Raw genomic sequence first — 17,271 nt, forward strand, 5'->3', positions numbered from 1 at the left:
ACCTACAAACAAGAAAGATTTCTGGCTCTCACAGACCTGTAATTTCTTCTTTAAGAGGCTCCTCTGTCCTCCACTCGTTACCTGTATTAATGGCACCTGTTTGAACTTGTTATCAGTATAAAAGACACCTGTCCACAACCTCAAACAGTCAAACTCCACTATGGCCAAGACCAAAGAGCTGTCAAAGGACACAAAGAAACAACATTGTAGACCTTCACCAGGCTGGGAAGACTGAATCTGCAATAGGTAAGCAGCTTGGTTTGAAGAAATCAACTGTGGGAGCAATTATTAGGAAATGGAAGACATACAAGACCACTGATAATCTCCCTCGATCTGGGGCTCCACGCAAGATCTCACCCCGTGGGGTCAAAATGATCACAAGAACGGTGAGCAAAAATCCCAGAACCACACGGGGGGACCTAGTGAATGACCTGCAGAGAGCTGGGACCAAAGTAACAACGCCTACCATCAGTAACACACTACGCCGCCAGGGACTCAAATCCTGCAGTGCCAGACGTGTCCCCCTGCTTAAGCCAGTACATGTCCAGGCCCATCTGAAGTTTGCTAGAGAGCATTTGGATGATCCAGAAGAAGATTGGGAGAATGGCATATGGTCAGATGAAACCAAAATATAACTTTTTGGTAAAAACTCAACTCGTCGTGTTTGGAGGACAAAGAATGCTGAGTTGCATCCAAAGAACACCATACCTACTGTGAAGCATTGGGGTGGAACCATCATGCTTTGGGGCTGTTTTTCTGCAAAGGGACCAGGACGACTGATCCGTGTAAAGGAAAGAATGAATGGGGCCATGTATCGTGAGATTTTGAGTGAAAACCTCCTTCCATCAGCAAGGGCATTGAAGATGAAACGTGGCTGGGTCTTTCAGCATGACAATGATCCCAAACACATCGCCCGGGCAACGAAGGAGTGGCTTCGTAAGAAGCATTTCAAGGTCCCGGAGTGGCCTAGCCAGTCTCCAGATCTCAACCCCATAGAAAATCTTTGGAGGGAGCCCCAAAACATCACTACTCTAGAGGAGATCTGCATGGAGGAATGGGCCAAAATACCAGCAACAGTGTGTGAAAACCTTGTGAAGACTTACAGAAAACCTTTGACCTCTGTTATTGCCAACAAAGGGTATATAACAAAGTATTAAGAAAAACTTTTGTTATTGACCAAATACTTATTTTCCACCATAATTTGCAAATAAATTCATTAAAAATCCTACAATGTGATTTTCTGGATTTTTTTTCTCATTTTGTCTGTCATAGTTGAAGTGTACCTATGATGAAAATTACAGGCGTCTCTCATATTTTTAAGTGGGAGAACTTGCACAATTGGTGGCTGACTAAATACTTTTTTGCCCCACTGTATGTCGTCATGTATCAGCAGCAAAACAGAGGGATGTTTAATACTGTAGTTTCACATTGGGCAGAAACGTGGTCACTCATGGTAGTCAGTCACAGTGATCATCAATAATTCTCAGCTGTTCCTAATGAGGTTTTCTATACCAATGGCCCTCAATGCCACTCCGGTGCCCGTCCCTCGTCACTGAGTAAATCACATGAGGGCGCAGCGTTCGTTCCTCAGTGCCCGTTGAAAGCGAATGGTGGCATGGACGTGTTTGCAGCGGGCACAGACCACACTGCGCATAGCCTCCCCGAACAGCAGCAGCACGTGCCAGTTGTACTTAGCTGAACACTCCACGTAGCCGCACTTCCAGTTCTTCCTAACCAGGTCGGACACGTTATGGCGGGGGAAGACACGCCCCCACTGCAGGTCCCGTTTGTTTCCCACAATCAGGATGGGCGTGTCGCCTGTGCCCACCACCCTGGAAAAAGGAAAAGAGAGACAAAAACAGTGAGAATGAGAGGTTAAACACCTGTGGTCAGCTAAAGCCAGGCACACACAGTGGTTCCTTTTCTGTAGTCATTTAAACAGAAACACAGCATAACATAAAAGCAAGGCTTAGCTATGACTGACAGGTTTGTACCCCAAGATTTTAACCTTCACACCCAGTCAAGAGAAATCTGAAAAAGATATCCTGAGTGTTTTTTATGATGTTATAGTTGATGCTATTAAAGCAGAGTTATCACATCCTCTGCCCTGTTAACCCTGGCCAAAATGGACTCTTCGTAAGGAGAGAATAAAGGGCTGTTTCTGGATATATTCATGACCGAAAACCCAGACATTTTCAACAAATTTACTAACGAAAGTACAGAAACCATGAGAGAAACCATGAGTTATTGTCGTGGGAAAGTTTAAAATCCCACAGATCCCCAACTTGTCAAAAAAACAACAGAGGAAGAGGAAACTTCCTCGTACAGAGGAAGTTTGAAACCTTGGGTTTCTGAGGTGAGTGTTCATTGTGTGTTTTTCTCTAATCTCTGTTGTGGCTGACTGTAATTCCCCGTCTCTCCTTCACTGCTCCACTAGGCTTGGGCTCACCGGGCTCTCCCTGCTATCCCGGGACTCATCGTCAGATAAACGTGAGTAAAACCCAGGGTGTCACTCTCCTCTCCCCATCCCCAAGCCTCTTCATTCAGCTTTTGTCTCTTCCATATGATGATAGTTCCCTCTTTTCTAGGAAATAAATACCTTTTCCTAAGCTGTCAGTTCCTTAAAAGCAAAAGGCTAAATTTTAACAGTATGAACAACATGATAGTGTGGGACAACAATATGTGCAAAGGACAATGGAGGGAGATTGTCCACTCTGCTTCTCGTATTGATTTTTTTAAAATGTAGACCACTGCTCCAAACGTTGATTTTACAAGAATTTACTGCTAAAACCTTTAGCATGGAAATCTAAAAAGTATAATAATTTGTGTGTAATAATAATAATAATAATAATAATAATAATAACTGGGTGAGCCCACGCCATAGATGGATGACTGGGAGATGAATGGCTGTGAAAGTAGCTGTCACTGACACCATTAGCCTCTGTGTAGCCTTGGCCACGTGGCGCTGTCAGAGTGGGCGCTAACTGAAGGCCTCATGCTCACACACCATGTGACGGCAGCCAGCAAGGCTGATGTGACAACTACACCTCACATCCATCACGTCTGCCAATGACAGGTAACCGTCACCATGACCCTACGTCCACTTTGACATCCCAGTGCCTCGAAGGAGATACGATTTGCAAATTCAAAAGGAAGCGTTATTGACTTTCCAATAACTGAGGCCGAGAGGATTGTTTAGGCCAAATCTACAAAAACTCATATGCCTTGATACATTTTCACCATGGTGTGTTATGAAGAATTACAACTAATTTATACTACGTTAGATATTACAAGGTCTTTATTACAATAGCAGTTTGAAATCCAAGATGGCGTAGCAGTCAGGCGTCTTTGTTTTCGTCTTGTCGTGTCCCGTGTATACATCTTTATATATATTTTTTCTTCGCATACATTTTTTGGGTTTTTCTTAACCCCAACTTCAACATACTCTCCTGCAACCCGCCTCACCCAATGTGGTATGGTACTGCTATTTTCTTTACTTTAGAACCAGAACCCCCAACAGCAGCTAACTAGCTACTAGCTAGTAGTCAGCTAGCCACTGCTAGCAATCATCAGCTAACCTTTAGCCCGGCCAACTCCTTCCAGTCTGCACAGCATAATTCAACCCAGAGCTTATCGGACTTCTTTTCCTCCATATCTCCAGATTCCTACCGCAAGTTCTGAACCTCTTCACCTGGATCATCGCAGCTAGCTAGCTGCTATCCGATTGGCTTCTCCTGGCTAACATCTCTGTCCTGAAGCAAGCACCAATTAGCTTGGAGCTAGCCTATGCTAGGTCCATCTCCCGGCTAGCTGAAGAGGTCCATCAGCCACTCCTTGGGCTACAATACCTATTTTGCCAATTGGCCAGGACCCCTTTTATTGCCGATACGGAGCCCAGCCGATCCATCACGACTGGACTACCGACGTAATCCGCCCAAGGTTTTTTTTTCAACAGGCTCCTCCGTTGCGACGTCCCCTGAATGCCCATCTGCTAGCCCCGGTCCGCTAGCTGTCTGAATCGCCATGTCTCCAGCCCGCCCAGCTACTCACTGGACCCTATGATCAATCGGCAACCTTTGCCTCTCCCCAATGTCAATATGCCTTGTCCATTGCTGTTTTGGTTAGTGATTATTGTCTTATTTCACTGTAGAGTCTCTAGCCCTGCTCAATATGCCTCAGCTAACCCTCTTGTCCCACCTCCCACACATGCGGTGACCTCACCTGGTTTAATTGTCTCTAGAGACAATACCTCTCTTATCGTTACTCAATGCCTAGGTTTACCTCCACTGTATTCACATCCTACCATACCTTTGTCTGTACATTATGCATTGAATCTGTTCTACCGCGCCCAGAAACCTGCTCCTTTTATTCTCTGTTCCGAACATACTAGACGACCAGTTCTTATAGCGTTTAGCCGTACCCTTATCCTACTCTGCTCCTCTGGTGATGTGGAGGTTAATCCAGGCCCTGCAGTGCCTAGCTTCACTCCCATTCCCGAGGCGCTCTCATTTGTTGACTCCTGTAATTGTAAAATCCTTGGTTTCATGCATGTTAACATTTCAAGCCTCCTCCCTAAGTTTGTTTTATTCACTGCTTTAGCACACTCTGCCAACCCTGGTGTCCTAGCCGTGTCTGAATCCTGGTTTAGGAAGGCCACCAAAACCCCTGAAATTTCCATTCCTAACTATAACATTTTCCGACAAGATAGAACTGCCAAAGTGGGTGGAGTTGCAATCTACTGCAGAGCGAGCCTGCAGAGTTCTGTCTTATTATCCAGGTCTGTGTCCAAACAATTTGAGCTTCTACTTTTAAAAATCCACCTTTCCAGAAACAAGTCTCTCACCGTTGCCGCTTACTATAGACCACCTTCTGCCCCCAGCTGTGCCCTCAACACCATATGTGACTTGATTGCCACCCATCTACCTTCAAAGTTTGTGCTGATAGGTGACCTAAACTGGGACATGCTTAACAGCCCGGCCATCCTACAATCTAAGCTTGATGCCCTCGATCTCACACAAATGATCAATGAACCTACCAGGTACAACCCCAAATCCGTAAACACAAGCAACCTCATAGGTATCATCCTATCCAACCTGCCCTCCAAATACACCTCTGTCTTCAACCAGGATCTCAGTGATCACTGCCTAATTGCTTGCGTCCGTAATGGGTCTGCGGTCTGACGACCACCCCTCATCACTGTCAAACGCTCCCTAAAACACTTCAGTGAGCAGGCCTTTATAATCGACCTGGCCCGGGTAACCTGGAAGGATATTTACCTCATTCCGTCAGTAGAAGATGCCTGGTTATTCTTTAAAAGTGCTTTCCTCACAATCTTAAATAAGCATGCCCTGTTCAAAAAATGTATAACCAGGAATAGATATTGCCCGTGGTTCACTCCAGATCTGACTGCCCTTCACCAGCACAAAACATCCTGTAGCTTACTGCATTAGCATCGAATAGCCCCCACGATATGCAACTTTTCAGGGAAGTTAGGAACCAATGTACACAGGCAGTTAGGAAAGCAAAGGCTAGCTTTTTCAAACAGAAATTTGCATCCCGCAGCACAAACTCCAAAAGTTCTGGGACACTGTAAAGTCCATGGAGAACAAGATTAGCTCCTCCCAGCTGCCCACTGCACTGAGGCTAGGAAACACTGTCATCACCAATTTAAATCCACTATAATTGAGAATGTCAATAAGCATTTTTCTACAGCTGCCCACGCTCCTCACCTGGCCACCCTACCCTGGTCAACAGCCCTGCACACCCCCACAGCAACTTGCCCAAGCCTCCACCATTTTTCCTTCACCCAAATCCAAATAGCTGATGTTTTGAAAGAGCTGCAAAATCTGGATCCCTACAAATCAGCAGGGCTAGACAATCTGGACCCTCTCTTTCTAAAATTATCAGCCGAGATGGTTGCAACCCCTATTACTAGCCTGTTCAACCTCTCTTTCGTATCGTCGGAGATACCCAGAGATTGGAAATCTGCCACGGTCATCCCCCTCTTCAAAGGGGGAGACACTCTAGACCCAAACTGCTACAGACCTATATCTATCCTACCCTGCCTTTCTAAGGTCTTCGAAAGCCAAGTTAACAAACAGATCACCAACCATTTCAAATCCCACCGTACCTTCTCCGCTATGCAATCTGGTTTCCGAGCTGGTCATGGGTGCACCTCAGACATGCTCAAGGTCCTAAATGATATCATTACCTCCATCGATAAGAGACAATACTGTGCAGCTGTATTCAACCGAGCCAAGGCATTCAAATCTGTCAATCACCACATTCTTATCGGCAGTTTCAACAGGCTTGGTTTCTCAATTGGCTGCCTCGCCTGGTTCACCAACTACTTCTCAGATAGAGCTCAGTGTGTCAAATTGGAGGGCCTGTTGTCTGGTCCTCTGGCAGTCTCTATGGGGGTGCCACAAGGTTCAATTCTCGCGCCGACTCTTTTCTCTGTATACATCAATGATGTCGCTCTTGCTGCTGGTGATTCTCTGATCCACCTCTAAGCAGACGATGCCATTCTGTATACTTCTGGCCCTTCTTTGGACACTGTGTTAACTAACTTCCTATCGAGCTTCAATGCCATACAACTCTCCTTCCGTGGCCTCCAACTGCTCTTAAATGCAAGTAAAACTAAATGCATGCTCTTCAACCGATCGCTACCAGCACCTGCCCGCCAATCCAGCATCACTACTCTGGACGGTTCTGACTTAGAATATGTGGACATCAAATCACATTTTATTAGTTACATTCACATGGTTAGCAGATGTTTTTCACAAGAGGGCAACATATGCTACTGAGCCAGATGTCTATGTGTCAGGGGAGAAGCTCCAGGTGGTATCCGATTTTAAGTACCTTGGCATCATACTTGATTCCAACTTCTCTTTTAAAAAGCATGTGAAAAAGGTAATTCAAATAACCAAATCCAACCTAGCTAATTTCCGATTTATACGAAATTGTTTGACTACAGAGGTAGCAAAACTGTACTTCAAATCTATGATACTCCCCCACTTAACATACTGCTTGACTAGTTGGGCCCAAGCTTGCTGTACAACATTAAAACCTATTCAGTCTGTCGACAAACAGGCTCTCAAAGTGCTTGATAGGAAGCCCAATAGCCATCATCATTGTCACATCCTTAGAAAGCATGAGCTCTTGAGTTGGGAAAATCTTGTGCAATACACCGACGCATGTCTTGTATTCAAGATCCTCAATGGCCTGGCTCCCCCTCCACTCAATATTTTTGTTAAACAGAAAACCCAGACATATGGCAGCAGATCCACAAGGTCTGCCATGAGAGGTGACTGTATAGTTCCCCTAAGGAAAAGCACCTTTAGTAAATCTGCATTCTCTGTGAGAGCTTCCCATGTCTGGAATACACTGCCATCAGACACACATAACTGCACCACATATCACACTTTCACAAAATGCTTGAAGACATGGCTAAAGGTCAATCAGATTTGTGAACATGGTCCCTAGCTGTGTGTTGCCACTCTCCATGTTGTCTGTTGTCTGTAGCTTGTGAGGTGTGGAAACACTTTGTTGCTTTTATGAATTTTGTCTTGCTGCTTTTTGTTTTATTCTGCTCTGTCTGTATGCTACGTCTTGCTTGTCCTATGGTGCTCTGTCTGTATGCTACGTCTTGCTTGTCCTATGTTGCTATGTCTTGCTTGTCCTATGTTGCTATGTCTTGCTTGTTCTATGTTGCTATTGTCTATATTGTAATTGTTTTTAATAACCTGCCCAGGGACTGCGGTTGAAAATTAGCCGGTTGGCTAAAACCGGCACTTTTACTGAAATGTTGATTAATGTGCACTGTCCCTGTAAAAATAAAAATAAACTCAACTCAAACTCAACTCAAGATGTTAATAATGAAATGCTTGTGATTCTAGTTCCGACCATGTAGTAATATCTGATCCTTGTTTCCTACCCTCACCACCTGGGGGCAGCCCGTCAGAAAATCCAGGACCCAGTTGCACAGGACGGGGTTCGAGACCCAGGGTCTCAAGCTTAATGACGAGTTTGGAGGGTACTATGGTGTTAAATGCTGAGCTGTAGTCAATGAACAACATTCTTATATAGGTATTCCTCTTGTCCAGATGGGTTAGGGCAGTGTGCAATGTGATTGCGTCGTCTGTTGACCTATAGGTGCGGTACGTAAATTGGAGTGGGTCTAGGGTGTCAGATAGGATGGAGGTGATATGATTCTTGACTAGTCTCTCAAAGTACTTCATGATGACAGAAGAGTGCTACAGGGCGATAGTCGTTTAGCTCAGTTACCTTAGCTTTCTTGGGAACAGGAACAATGGTGGCCCTCTTGAAGCATGTGGGAACAGCAGACTGGGATAGGGATTGGTTGAATATGTCCGTAAACACACCAGCCAGCTGGTCTGCGCATGCTCTGAGGACGCAGCCAGGGATGCCATCTGGGCCGGCAGCCTTACAAGGGTTAACACGTTTAAATGTTTTACTCACGTTGGCTGCGGTGAAGGAGAGATCGCAGGTTTTGGTAGCGGGTCGTGTCGGTTGCACTGTATTGTCCTCAAAGCAAGCAAAGAATTTTTTTTGTTTGTCTGGGAGCAAGACATCGGGGTTCGCAATGAGGCTGGTTTTCTTTTTGTAGTCCGTGATTGACTGTAGACCCTGCCACATACCTCTCGTGTCTGAGCCGTTGAATTGCGACTCTACTTTGTCTCTATACTGACACTTAGCTTGTTTGATTGCCTTGCGGAGGGAATAGCTACACTGTTTGTATTCCGTCATGTTTCTGGTCGCCTTGCCCTGATTAAAAGCAGTGGTTCGCGCTTTCAGTTTTGCACAAATGCTTCCATCAATCCACAGTTTCTGGTTGGGGAAGGTTTTAATTGTTGCCGTGGGTACAACATCACCGATGCACTTGCTAATATACTCGCTCACCGAATCAGCATATACATCAATGTTGTTGTTCGACGCTATCCAGAACATCTACAAATACCTAGGGGTCTGGTTAGACTGTAAACTCCACTTCCAGACTCACATTAAGCATCTCCAATCCAAAATTAAATCTAGAATTGGCTTATTTTGCAACAAAGCATCCTTCACTCATGCTGCCAAACATACCCTCGTAAAACTGACTATCCTACTGATCCTTGACTTCGGCGATGTCATTTACAAAATAGCCTCCAACACCCTACTCAACAAATTGGATGCAGTCTATCACAGTGCCATCCGTTTTGTCACCAAAGCCCCATATACTACCCACCACTGCGAGCTGTAGGCTTTCGTTGGCTGGCCCTTGCTTCATATTCGTCGCCAAACCCACTGGCTCCAGGTCATCTATAAGTCTTTGCTAGTTAAAGCCCCGCCTTATCTCAACTCACTGGTCACCATAGCAGCACCCACCCGCAGCAAGCGCTCCAGCAGGTATATTTCACTGGTCACCCCCAAAGCCTATTCCTACTTTGGCTGCCTTTCCTTCCAGTTCACTGCTGCCAATGACTGAAACGAACTGCAAAAATCTCCCTCACTAGATTTAAGCACCAGCTGTCAGGGCAGCTCACAGATCACTGCACCTGTACATAGCCCATCTGTAAATTGTCCATCCAACTACCTCATCCCCATATTGTTATTTATTTGATTTACTTTTCTCCTTTGCACCTCAGTATCTCTACTTGCACACTCATCTTCTGCACATCTATCACTCCAGTGTTTAATTGCTATATTGTAATTTGCTTTAGGTCACAGTTGTAAATGAGAACTTGTTCTCAACTAGCCTACCTGGTTAAATAGAGGTGAAATAAAATGGTTATTTCAGACTGTGACTCAACTTATTTTATTATGGTAAGATAACCACTGTGAAAGACTATTGTTTTAACAAGTGAGTGAATGTCTGCTGAGTGTCTAGTGTATAGTGAGTTTCTGTAGAGTGGGTGTTGTTAAAACTGTTTTCATCACAACACTCCACACTGCCTTTCGCTTCCAGCAACATCCATTGGATACCGAATTCAAAATAACTTTTGTACAATAGAGAAAACAAATACAATAGAGGAATTGTGAAGAAAAGCCAAAGTGATTATGAAGACACTTGACCATGGCAGTCTGAGCCACTCATGTTGATTTCAGTCCAAATGTTAAACAAATGTTCTCTGTGCGTGTGGCGGTGGGGGCTCCTGATTGCATAGCGAGCTGTAATTACATCTGTTCAAAGAACCGGTGCCAGCTGGAGCTGGTCCCTATTTGTCATGCAGGCCGTGTCCTCACCTGGTCTCTAGGATCTGCTGGCGCATAGTCTTGACGTATTCGAAGCTGTCGAAGCAGCAGATGTCATAGACCAGGATGTAGACGTGAGCGCTGCGGATTCCTCTGCAGCAGGTGTCTGTCCACTCCTGGAGGAGGGAGGGGGGGAAGAAGATAGAAAAGTGAAGAAAGGAGAATAAAAATGTCTAGAATAACATTTTAGCAAGAATAGAAAGGGGAGGAAAGGAGACAGGAGGGAGGAGAGAAGACATAGGGAGATCTCTCATTACGAAGCAACACAAATTAACCTTCCCTTTGTCTAGTAAAATCTGATGGCACTGTTTTAAAAATGTTTAATTTGTCTGGGAATGTTATTTTAAATAGATGCATGGAGACCAATAGTTTTCACATATTCTGTACACACTCATGCACGCACACACACACACAGCTTTTGAGAATGATTTTAGTCTAGTTAATTTGTTTAAATGACTTGCAACATAGCTTACTGTCTGATCAATATGACCAGAACATAATCTGCTCTATTATTGAATTCAAACTTTTTGTAATTTAATTTCTGCTTTATAATTGGCTCCTCACTGTGAGAAATATTGTTTGCAAGCTAGGGCTTGCCTTGGATAGCTTTTCAAAAACACCTCAAGCACCTCCACAGTGCAAATTAAACACTGATTACTTTATAAATCAACCTGGTCTCAGAGCATTTCGTATAATTATTCTGTACGCAAATCCGAGACACTCCATTTCATATGATATGTTTACGAATTACAATTCATATTATATAATACGAAATTGCAAAACATACAATAAGTTACACATTTAAAAAATGTGTTATAAGTTACGAATTTGACGAATTTGCGAAACATACAATCTGTAACAAATGTGCTAAACGTATGATATGTTCCAAATTATAGCTATGTGACTAACGTTAGCTAGCTTGCTAATGTTAGCTGTATGTGCGTGTTGATCAGGCTGTTGATTGTGGCCTGTGGAATGTTGTCCCACACCTCATCAATGGCTGTGCAAAATTGCTGGATATTGGCAGGAACTGGAACACGCCATCATACATGTCAATCCAGAGCATCCCAAACATGCACAATGGGTGACATGTCTACTGAGTATGCAGGCCATGGAAGAACTGAGACATTTTCCGCTTTCAGGAATTGTGTATAGATCATTGTGACATGGGGCCGTGCATTGTCCTTGTGGTAAAAATGATGTAGGTAAAACAAAGCGCGAATTAAAAGTACGTATCTCAGAGCATCTTAGCACCATTAGGTGTAAAAACTTTACTTATCCAGTTGCGGCCCACTTCTTGGAGGCAGGCCACTCGATTTCATCTCTGCGTTAGATTGGCATTGAACATGTCACCCTCCCTAGGAGAGGGGGTGACCTTGATAATTTATTGTTAAAACGAGAGGCTGCCTGGATCTTTAATTTAAAGACCCTTGCGCCCTTCGGTCTCAACGTAGACTTTGATCTGAAGCCATTCTTGTGATTATTGTGATTTTGCCATTGTAATTGTTTGTAAACTTGTGTAGTTAAATTAATCTATGATAGTATGCTATCCATTTGTTTGTATGCTGTTCTTTGTATGACATTTTAATATTTGATTACAGACACCTGTGTCTTTTGACACTATATAAACTAGTTATCCCGCAGTGTTTGTGATTATACCCTGATGAAGACATCTTGGCTGTCGAAACGTTGGTATTACATTTTTGCATCTGAGCTCCTAGAGTGTGCGGCTCTCTTTTATTTTCATGGGGCCGTGCATTATCATGCTGAAAGGTGGTGGTGGTGGATGAATGGCACGACAGTGGGCCTCAGGATCTCATCACGGTATATCTGGGCATTCAAATTGCCATTGATAAAATGCAATTGTGTTCTAGCTTATGTCTGCCCATACCATAACCCCACCGCCAACAAGGGGCACTCTGTTTGCTCGCCCACACAACTCCATACACGCTGTCTGCCATCTGCCCGGTTACAGTTGAAACCGGGATTCATCGGTGAAGAGCACACTTCGCCAGCATATCAGTGGCCATCGAAGGTGAGTATTTGCCCACTGAAGTCGGTTACGATGCCAAACTGCAGTCAGTTTGTGCAGTGATTATTTGGTTGTGCAAATCCACAGTTTCATCATCTATCTGGGTGGCTTGTCTCAGACGTTCCCGCAAGTGAAGAAGCCGGACGTGGAGGACCTGGCTGGCGTAGTTACACGTGGTCTGCGCTTGTGAGGCTTGTTGGACGTACTACGTTTATATTTTTGTTTACTGTAAATGGAGTGTATCAGATTTATGTACAGAATCATGCGAAATGCTCTGAGACCAGGTTGTATAAATTATCAGTAGAGTGTGAAATGTGAAGTGATTGAAGTTTTACCCCAAACAGGGGTTCTCTTTGAATTATTTGTTTCAATATCTCACAATGGGATTCACCAGAAACTCTAAGTAGTTCGAAGAACCAATCATACACATCTGTCTGACCCAGACAGGTTGAGTGGCAAATGAGGTAGCTCCTCCCTTAATACTAAAGAGCCACTCGGCCGCCCTCTGATCATTCTCTTCTCACAAAAGAGTTATACTCTAGCTAGCTCTCCTCTTCTGTGTTGGGTGACTTTACATAAAGGAAAGTTTTCACTTCGGGTAACAATTAGCTTAGTTGATTTTTATTCCTTTGTCTCCTTAGGTAGCTACTGTAGCATCACACAGCTAGTTGCTGAGACTTAGCTAACTTAGCTGCAGGGCTTAGCTAACCTGGATAGCTAGTCTACCGACTAGCTTTTTTACCTGGAAGGGTAGGATTACTAGCTCGCTCTCTGCTTACCGAATGAGAGCCACACTTTTGTTCATGTCACGATCAACATAGAGCTAGCTTTCTTTGGCTAACACGAGGCGAAAGCTAGCTACATTCACATTGTAAAAGTAATACTTTGTGATTTTGGCAATGATTTTATCTACTTCCACAGAGTCAGATGAACTCGTGGATCAAAAAATGTATGTCTGTGTGCAATTTAGAGCAAGTTGCTAACTATCATTAGCGCAATAACTGGAAGCTTGTAGGAATGTTTGCTGTTCCTGTAGACTTCCAATCATTACGCTAACGCTAGTTGGCATTGGCATGTGAAACTATCGCTAACTTCCTTTATACTGGATGCAGAGACATAAACATGGAATCCACGAGTTCATCTGTCTGGGGAAGTAGATCAAGGGCTTTAGTGACAAAATCCTGAAGTATCCCTTTAACCTAATTATTTATCTGGTTAGCACTATGGTAATTAGCTACGCTACTAGCCCAAGTGGCGAACGTGAGTTACGTTTCCCTTTGTTCTACATTTCCCTTTGATAGCCATTTTTTGGAGCAATGGAGCCTGCTAGCTCAGCCCAATGGGTACCGAGCAAGACCCCGGCCCCTGTCCCAGCACAACCGTGCCCATACGGAGCAACCATAGCTGGCAAGGAAGTCTGCCTAGGTCTCGAACACGCAGAAGCAGTGTTCAATAATCCCCAGTCATGCATCCATTGTGTTTTTTTATACCGCTAACACTCTCCGGCAGTTTTTTTGCTGCCAGAGAGTGTGCTGATCAGCCCTATGTGGCTCATTTCACACACTGCCTTCGGGTAGGGAGACTACTTCACAGACCCAATGGCGATGGCGAGGGCATGACCAACCTCCTCCAAACAGCAGAGGAAGAAGAGCACGAAGAGGTGCAAGCTGTTACCTCTAGTCCCTATTTCACCCTTAGCGGAGCATCGATGGCGGATGATAGATATTCGCTCCTTGATGTCTGCAAACAGGCAGCGACCAGACTCAATATTGAGTGCCCCAAACTCATGGGAAGTGGCAGCGCAGAGATGGACTGGTACGATGGACGGAAACTCCCCTCTCGCACCGCCCCAAGCAAGCAACTCCTCCCAGCTATCCCAGCTTGCATAGCGGAAGCCAAACGCAATTGGGACAAACCCTCGACCGACAAGGTCCAAACCTGACTTTTTGCCAGCATGAATTTCAAGGACATGGAGGAGCTGGGCCTCGGCAAGCCATCGGTGGTCGAGCCATCACTGACCAACCACCTCAAACACAGTTCCTCGTCACTAACAGGCACTTCTCTCCCTGGTAAGAGGGAACACTTCTTCATGTCCATCTACCAGAAGGTTTACATGTCTACCGCACGTCCTATATGGCAGTTGAATGTTACAACCATACTGCTGGTTTATCAGACCAATTTAATGCTAGAGATGCATAATCTTCTAGCTATCAAAAAGCCTAACCCAGACCAATTCGCTGGCACCAGGGCTTTCCGCAGGAGGCTTCCAGTGACACAGCATGCACCGACCCCACAGTTCGGATTCCCAAACAGGCACCGCCAATAGGGAAACCTGTCATTTTCTGCAGCCGCATCAAGGTACCGCCCATTTGATTCCCATGCAGTGAAGAAGGGGTGCCCGACCTAGGGGTACGCTCCCTGGTGCAGAGAAGGGCAGCCAACAGTTCACTCCAAGTTCTGGCCTGCCACCTCTCCAGTGGAGCACAGACTCTTGGGTAGAACCCTTCCCTTTGTGCTGCGACCCATTCTAATGCGTTCACTCTCAAGGAAGATGGAGGGAATCTACTCTACCCCCGAGTGCCCGTTATGCCACGGCTCTCCCCCCGGCTCAAGTTCAAGCAGAATTTTGGACTCAGCAGCGACTGGCGACTCGGCACACATACTAAAGCAGAAAATCTCCTCTTGATTATGCAAAGAAACTATCGGGCTATACATGCGGCAGAGAGCCACCTTGGCTTCTACACCCGGTACTTCCTTGTTCACAAAAACATGGGAGTAGTTCTCCCCAGTTCTGGGGCGATGGGTGCTAAACAGCTATCTGACAAAGTTGCATATGCTTACATTCAACATGCTGTCTCTGTCGTTTCATTGAGGTGACTGGTTCACCTCAGTCGACCTGCAGGACAGGAGGTTTTTAAGGTTTTCTTTTGAAGGCACAGTCTATGAATACCATTTGGGATTGCGCTAGCTCCCTGATCGTTCAGAAAGTGTGTAGAGGAAACATTCACACCACTGAGAATCAAGGGGCTGAGGTGTCCTATACAGATGATTACCTGCTTTGCAAGTGGTACCAAACACAAAGCATATGGTTCAAGATCAATCAGAAAAGGATCTATTTGGTGCCAACTCAGATAGTACCAAGGCGTAATGCTGGATTCTCTCTCGGACACCCTCGGAGGACTGCATCATGCCGTTCTGATAGTGCCTCTCCTTGTTCAACAGGAGGCGCTCGGTCACGTTCAAGACATGCCTCCGAGTGCTGGGGTTGATGGAATCCACTATCTCAGCAGTACCTCTTGGCCAACTGAGGATGAGAAACTTCCAGGGCTGGGTTTTTGCCCAACCTCTGTGTACAGGGTGTCACCAAACTACCAGATTCATCCGTGGGACTGCCAGATGGTGAAGCGTGATTCATCACTCCAGAGAACGCGTTTCCACTGCTCCAAAGTCCAATGTCCTTTATACCACTCCAGCCGATGCTTGGCATTGTGCATGGTGATTTTAGGCTTATGTAAGTCTAAGTTTTGCCATGGAAACTAATTTCATGAAGCTCCCAACAAACAGTTATTGTGCTGAAGTTGCATCCAGAGGCAGTTTGGAACTCGGTAGTGAGTGTTGCAACCAAGGACAGACGATTTTTATGCGCTACGCTCTTCAGCACTTGGCCATCCCATTCTGTGAGCTTGTGTGGCCTACCACTTTGTGGCTGAGCTGTTGTTGCTCCTAGACATTTCCACTTCCCAATAACAGCACTTACAGTTGACCGGGGAACCTCTAGCAGGGCAGAAATTTGACGAACTGACTTGTTGGAAGGTGGCATCCTATGACAGTGCCACGTTGAAAGTCACTGAGCTCTTCAGTAAGGCCATTCTACTGCCAATGTTTGGCTATGGAGATTGCATGGCTGTGTGGTTGATTTTATACACGTCAGCAACGGGTGTGGCTGAAATAGCCAAATCCACTCATTTAAAGGTGTCCACATACTGTTGTATATACAGTGTATTTGAACTTGAGGAGAAATTACATTCCAGGTGAATACAGAGAGCAGGTTGTCCTCTTATCTACTCCTGTCAGATCTATGTGTGTGTGTGTGTGTGTATGTTATGCAAATGTAGATACATTTAGATAGCAGGGAACAGATAGCATCAAAGCAGAAGGAAACCACTCTATTAAGATGAACCCACTGACAGTGGATTCCTCTCCTCATCTCCTGACATTAAACTGGACCTTTCACCTTGCTACAATGTCTAACCTGCCACACACATCAGTTCCCATCACTATTGTGCTTCAGTGGGACAGTACCTGCAGTGAGCTGCAGGGGAAGCTGGTGATTGCAGGATAGTCAGTGATCTGCAAGTTGTGCACGTGGCCATTGAGCACGGCAGCCGACAGGTGGACCTGGCGGGCACAGCTGGTTGCCGGGACAGGCGCCTCGCTGTAGTCATCGTGGAGGAAGCGCTGCACGATGGCAGTCTTGCCCACACCCTGCGCCCCCAGCACAGCGATGCGGAAGGGAGGGGGCATGCTGAGCCCCCCTTGACCCCCTGCCGACGTTCCACCCCCTTCCCTGTTCTCGCAAACCACCGGCTAGTGCATTCAGGGTTGTGCAACGCATAGTCCCCACGGGTGCAGAGGCAGGTGTGGTGGTGGGGTGCACGCTCAGCCCCATTCATAGGCCACCAACACCCCCTATCATACTAGAGGATTGGGGGAGGAGAGAGGGTAGAAAAGGGAATTGGGGAGTGAGAGGTAAAGAGAGCGAGGGGGAGGTAGTGGGATTGAAGAGATTGGAAGAGCGAGATTTGAGAAAGAGAGTAGGAGGAAGACAGAAAGGGGGAACACACCAAACAGGTATGGGTTATTAAGTTCATTTGGAGCTTAAAGATGCACTGTGCAGAAATCGCTCCACCATTTCCTGGATCACTCTGTACTTGTACATGAAAGTAGAGGTTCTTTTGGAAAGTGCATTATTTTTACCACTGCAT

General features: G+C 45.5%; 1 protein-coding gene across 1 annotated transcript; it reads right to left on the reverse strand.

Annotated features, from left to right (window-relative positions):
• Positions 1-1,368: 1,368 nt before the first annotated feature.
• On the reverse strand, positions 1,369-16,973 carry LOC109892143 (ras-like protein family member 10B). Its single transcript, XM_020484574.2, has 3 exons — positions 16,589-16,973; positions 10,246-10,370; positions 1,369-1,832 (listed from the first exon to the last, which is right to left on the reverse strand). The coding sequence occupies exons 1-3, from the start codon at positions 16,808-16,810 to the stop codon at positions 1,562-1,564; spliced, it is 618 nt and encodes a 205-aa protein (XP_020340163.1). The 5' UTR covers positions 16,811-16,973; the 3' UTR covers positions 1,369-1,561.
• Positions 16,974-17,271: the final 298 nt, after the last annotated feature.

The sequence above is a fragment of the Oncorhynchus kisutch genome, linkage group LG6 (genome assembly GCF_002021735.2).
Source record: "Oncorhynchus kisutch isolate 150728-3 linkage group LG6, Okis_V2, whole genome shotgun sequence".
In the NCBI taxonomy this organism is placed as follows: domain Eukaryota; kingdom Metazoa; phylum Chordata; class Actinopteri; order Salmoniformes; family Salmonidae; genus Oncorhynchus; species Oncorhynchus kisutch.

Excerpts from the sequence above, each read along its gene's own strand:
- LOC109892143 (XM_020484574.2), bottom strand. The coding sequence starts at position 16,810 with ATGCCCCCTCCCTTCCGCATCGCTGTGCTGGGGGCGCAGGGTGTGGGC. Across the intron at positions 10,371-16,588 it reads TCCCCTGCAGCTCACTGCAG|GAGTGGACAGACACCTGCTG; the intron begins GTACTGTCCCAC and ends TCCCTCCTCCAG. Across the intron at positions 1,833-10,245 it reads CAGCAGATCCTAGAGACCAG|GGTGGTGGGCACAGGCGACA; the intron begins GTGAGGACACGG and ends TCCTTTTTCCAG.